The sequence below is a fragment of the Triticum aestivum genome, chromosome 1B (genome assembly GCF_018294505.1).
Source record: "Triticum aestivum cultivar Chinese Spring chromosome 1B, IWGSC CS RefSeq v2.1, whole genome shotgun sequence".
Lineage (NCBI taxonomy): Eukaryota > Viridiplantae > Streptophyta > Magnoliopsida > Poales > Poaceae > Triticum > Triticum aestivum.
This window is the reverse complement of record NC_057795.1, coordinates 116,839,821-116,844,289: the sequence shown is the minus strand read 5'-3', so window position 1 is coordinate 116,844,289 and position 4,469 is coordinate 116,839,821. Positions and strand designations below refer to the sequence as shown.

General features: G+C 43.5%; 1 protein-coding gene across 1 annotated transcript; it reads right to left on the bottom strand.

Annotated features, from left to right (window-relative positions):
- Nucleotides 1-377: 377 nt before the first annotated feature.
- On the bottom strand, nt 378-4,094 carry LOC123111024 (RNA-binding protein Y14A). The gene is made up of 4 exons (XM_044531685.1): nt 3,703-4,094; nt 2,445-2,581; nt 2,083-2,228; nt 378-704 (listed from the first exon to the last, which is right to left on the bottom strand). The coding sequence occupies exons 1-4, from the start codon at nt 3,995-3,997 to the stop codon at nt 653-655; spliced, it is 630 nt and encodes a 209-aa protein (XP_044387620.1). The 5' UTR covers nt 3,998-4,094; the 3' UTR covers nt 378-652.
- Between the last annotated feature and the right edge of the window lie 375 nt (nt 4,095-4,469).

Genomic DNA, 4,469 nt, shown 5'->3' with positions numbered 1-4,469 from the left:
GAGTTGCGTGGCAAAGCAATGGGTGCTGCGAAGGGCGTGCAGCATGCTACGACGACGACGGTGGCGATGCAGCTGCAAGGCCATGCAATGGCTGTGGCTACGAGCGAACGAGCAGGCCGACAATGAGGGCAAGCACACGACAGCAATGTAGCGACGTGTGTGTTGGCCAACGATTGTTGGGGGAGACCAGCTAGGTGCTCGCCAGCCAACAGCCCGACGGGACCCATTAAACTGACGAGCATACTCACCCTGCTACCTAGTTGGACATTGGTTAGCTGGACTCACTCAAAACTATTTGCGCTGTAAGTGCCGCTTAAGTGAAGAAAAGAAAAACAGAAGTCAAGTCTATCAAATAAGTTGAGCAGACGAGTAAAAAATAACGATGGAAGAAATAATGATACAAATTACCCAAGCATAATTGTGGCACAAACATTCCAATCCAACACATCACGGATCCAACATCAACGGCTACAACTGTCTCAAACTGGCAAGCCAAACTTCAACAGCAAACATGGCTCCATCCACCAAAGGAAGGACCTTGAGATGCCATACAACTACTACCGGAAATTGGTACAGAGAGACAAGGGCCGCCATCAAATTACGATAAGACAAGCAAACAACTGAATCCCCATGATTCTCGCACTTCCGTCACTTAAGGGTATCTTCTCCTTGGTGGGCTCCTTGAGCGATTAGGCCTCGGTGATCTGAAATGAACATAGTACAAACTCAAGTATTATATTCGGTTCTGAGAGCTGTGTAAAGAACATACTGGACTATGTATGCATTTGGTCGGTGACTCGCATTCACACTATGCTTAAAAAGTGAAACAATAACAAGAAAAGCATCGTCAAGGTAACTACTTCCTCTGTAAACTAATATAAGAGTGTTTAGATCACTAAAATAGTAATCTAAACGCTCTTATATTAGTTTACGGAGGGAGTAGGAAATATTGGAAGAAATAAATCATATGTACAAGCCAATGTATAATTAAAATCAATAAAATCATATTACATAGCCAAAAACACTTGGCCAAAATTTAACTGAAATCCCCTATGATTAACTACTGCAGTAATACTACATTATTACTTGGGGAATCTCAGCAGATATTAGAAAAGAAGTGCATAAAGCAGAGGGAGGGGGGTGGGGACTACTTGTTTGGGAGAATGCAAAAGGAATAAAGGACAACTTGTGAACCCCAACCCCTCAGATTAAAGAATTTCAAGAACTTGAAAACCAGCCAGGAAAAATCTTCTTGGGATTGTACTAAGCATGCAAGAGTTCAGAAGGTACATAACTACATCCAATTACTGCCAGCTAAGTTTAGCAAACTTAATTTAGATTTATAATTCTTATTCCTAATGTTCTTTTTATCATAATGATTTGGTGGTTTTCAGTTGGTGGCCAGTACACGTTTAACCAAAGTACCAAACCAAAACTAACTTCATCAAACTAGGTTTAGCAAACTTAACCTAGCAGCGTGTTTGGCAACATTTGGTAAGGGGAATTCGAATTTAGAGTAGGGAGTTCTACTGAGATTGGTCATGGGATGAGTCATTTTATTCCCAATCCTCTGTTTGGCGCATGATAGGAATTATGTGAATCCCAAGTCCCATGACTATCCCCTTATGAATTCCCAATCCCCCTAACCAAACAATAGATTTGAAGTCTTGTACCCCTTCAATTCCCATTCCCTAGCTCTAATTATCCCCAACCAAACACGCTGTAGACTTATATTCTCCATTCCTAGTCTAATTTTTTTATCATAATTTAGAATGATTTGCTCTTCCCACTTTCAACTCTCAAGTAGGCATCAGGTGACATTTCACCTGAGCAGTCTCTGCACCAAAATCTAGAGCTGACTCCTGCTTTAGTGCTTGCCTAAAAGCCTCATATATGGATGATAATTATGGCCAGTTGGACACTAATTTGTAGTTCAGAGTACCTAAGTAAAGATTTTATCACTATGTCCCGAAGGTTCTCACAAATATGTTGGACCAATCAAACCTGTAGCTGTCATGCCTGCAATTTCCTTCTAACATAACCAATAAAAAAACTAAATACGAAAGCTCACATAAACAATACCTCTTCCGAGTATTTCTCTGTTTGACAGGGCCACTACTAAATGCCCAGTCAACACTTATTATCTGCGAAAGAAGCTCAGTTCCGTCTGATTCTCTTATTGCACGCTTGGCTTGCTCAAAGTTCTCATACTCAATTAGAGCATATCCCTGCATAGGAGAAGGGAAGCCACACAAATATTAAGGAGGGGATAAGAAAGGATGCAAGCAAACCCTGTTCTTATTCTATGGATGACAAACTATGATGCCTGTCTTACTCATAATTAAGGAATTGCCCGAGGATTTCACAAGTGCAAACTAGAAAACAAAACTAAACCGAATGGCATCTCCACAAAATTGAAGGACTAAAGGTGGTAGGAAGCATACCTTCACAAATCCAGTCCGGCGATCCAAATTCAAATGCAAGTTCTTGACCTGCCCATAATCCCCGAAAATATTATGGAGGTCCTCCTCCTGAGCTTCTTCATGAACTCCAGTAACCAGTACAATCCACCCTTCAATGGCTGTACACAAGGAAAAAGCATACAAGAAATTAACTCCATTAGTGACAATTCCTGCTAGGAAATACACATTGAAAAGGATTGTGTCCAGAAATGCAGTTGTACTTATTTAGCTACTAATAGTATTTTTTTGATTCAATGTTTTATACAAAGCAAGCTTTGGTATGAGCAGAAAATAGCAACGGGAGTATGTCATATGCAACATTTTGCTAATAGAACTCAACAGAAGTTGAGAGTAAACATATTCAAAGGTTTTGTGGATGTATGTCAATCAAGCACCATCAATTGCATTATCCCCGGTACCACACATCACTCCAATCAGAATAAGCGGGAATGCTGGCTGGAAAGACAGAGAAATAGAATAATGAGAATCATATGGTCTGCTTGGGAAGATCAGGGAAGAAAGCTCTAAGGTTTCCCTTCCTGCATTCAGAGCTTATCAATTCGTAGCAGCTTATTGGAGGAACTGAAGGTTTAGGTGACTATCAATTTAATTATGTAATGAAAAAATAATACAGAAGGCAACACCCTAAGTCATGCCCGTTCACATCACAAGAAGTAAGATAGCCACAGCTTCAATCAAAGAACAACCTCAGCAGTCAAGCTCATAAAAAAAAACTTCTTCGCAAACAAAAATTAATCATCCCAACAAACCAACTCACGGGCTGCAATTAAAAGTAACCCAAAGTCTCAAGCAGAAAACGAATCCTTTGGCGAACATCCAAAAAGAATTGTATTTATGCTCCACGCTGATCACTAACATGTAGGATGAAACGATTCAGAGATCTACACTAAAATCGTAGGTAAACAATCTTGGTAAACTATGAGCAAGCAGCAATTTCCAAACCCAAGGAAACAATCCGACCAAATCGCCCAAAGCATCCATCTGCACATCTACATTGCTCAAGAAAAAGGCCCATGGGCATCGGAAAAAACCTATCAAGACGGCATCTTTGCAGTGCCTTGACATTCAGATCTCGTTCCTCAAACAGCAAAACTAACACGATGAAGAAGAGAACATACTAGGTTACCAGACCTCCTACGCGAGCGTCAGACCACGCCGCCCTACCTGACTATCTTCTTATCGGGAAACACGGGAGGGAGGGACAGGGATGGAGACGTACAGCGCACGGGTCCAGGGCCGCCATCGGAGGCGAGGGCGTCGAAGCCAGAGCGGCCCGCGCCAGCTAACCGCGAGTCGCGGTGCGCGGACGAGGAGTTAGGGTCCTCGCGGAAGCCGCGCCCCTTGGTCTTACGCGGGGCATCGTCGTCGCCGCCGCCGCCCCCTGCGATGGTAGATCGGAGGCGGGGAGCGGGGGCGGGCGAGGGTTCGATGGCACCCTCCTCGTCCATGAGATCGTCGTCGTCGGAGTCGAAGTCGACTGCCTCCACGTCCGTGTTCATCGCCGCCGCCGCCATCGCTGCAGCCGCCGCCGGTGTTGGTTTTGGGTCTGGGTTCGGATCGGGAGGGGCGAGACCTACTGGGGTTTGGGCCTTCGGGGTTTGCACGTCGGGTTATCTTCTCTCTCTTTATTCAGAAACACCCTTGACATATATAGTACTGGAAACAATGCTAATCCCTACAAGAACACGGATTTGCTAGCAAAAGTAACTCTCTATTCCCTCCAAGTTTTCTTTAACATGGGATAATCGCATAGAGTGCAAATCTAGTGGAAACCGGACATTCAGCGAAAACCTGGAAACTTGATCTTGTATCATTGGATAAAAAATGTGCAATGCGAGAAGGAAGGATGTATAAATTGCAAACTGAATCCCGCAAGAATTCTCTACATCGATACGGAAACATCTTGAGGCTGAGTCGTCCCGTACCTTTCCACGATTCGATTTCCTTTCTCTTCCTTACCATGAGAATCTAGGGTTAGGAGACGAG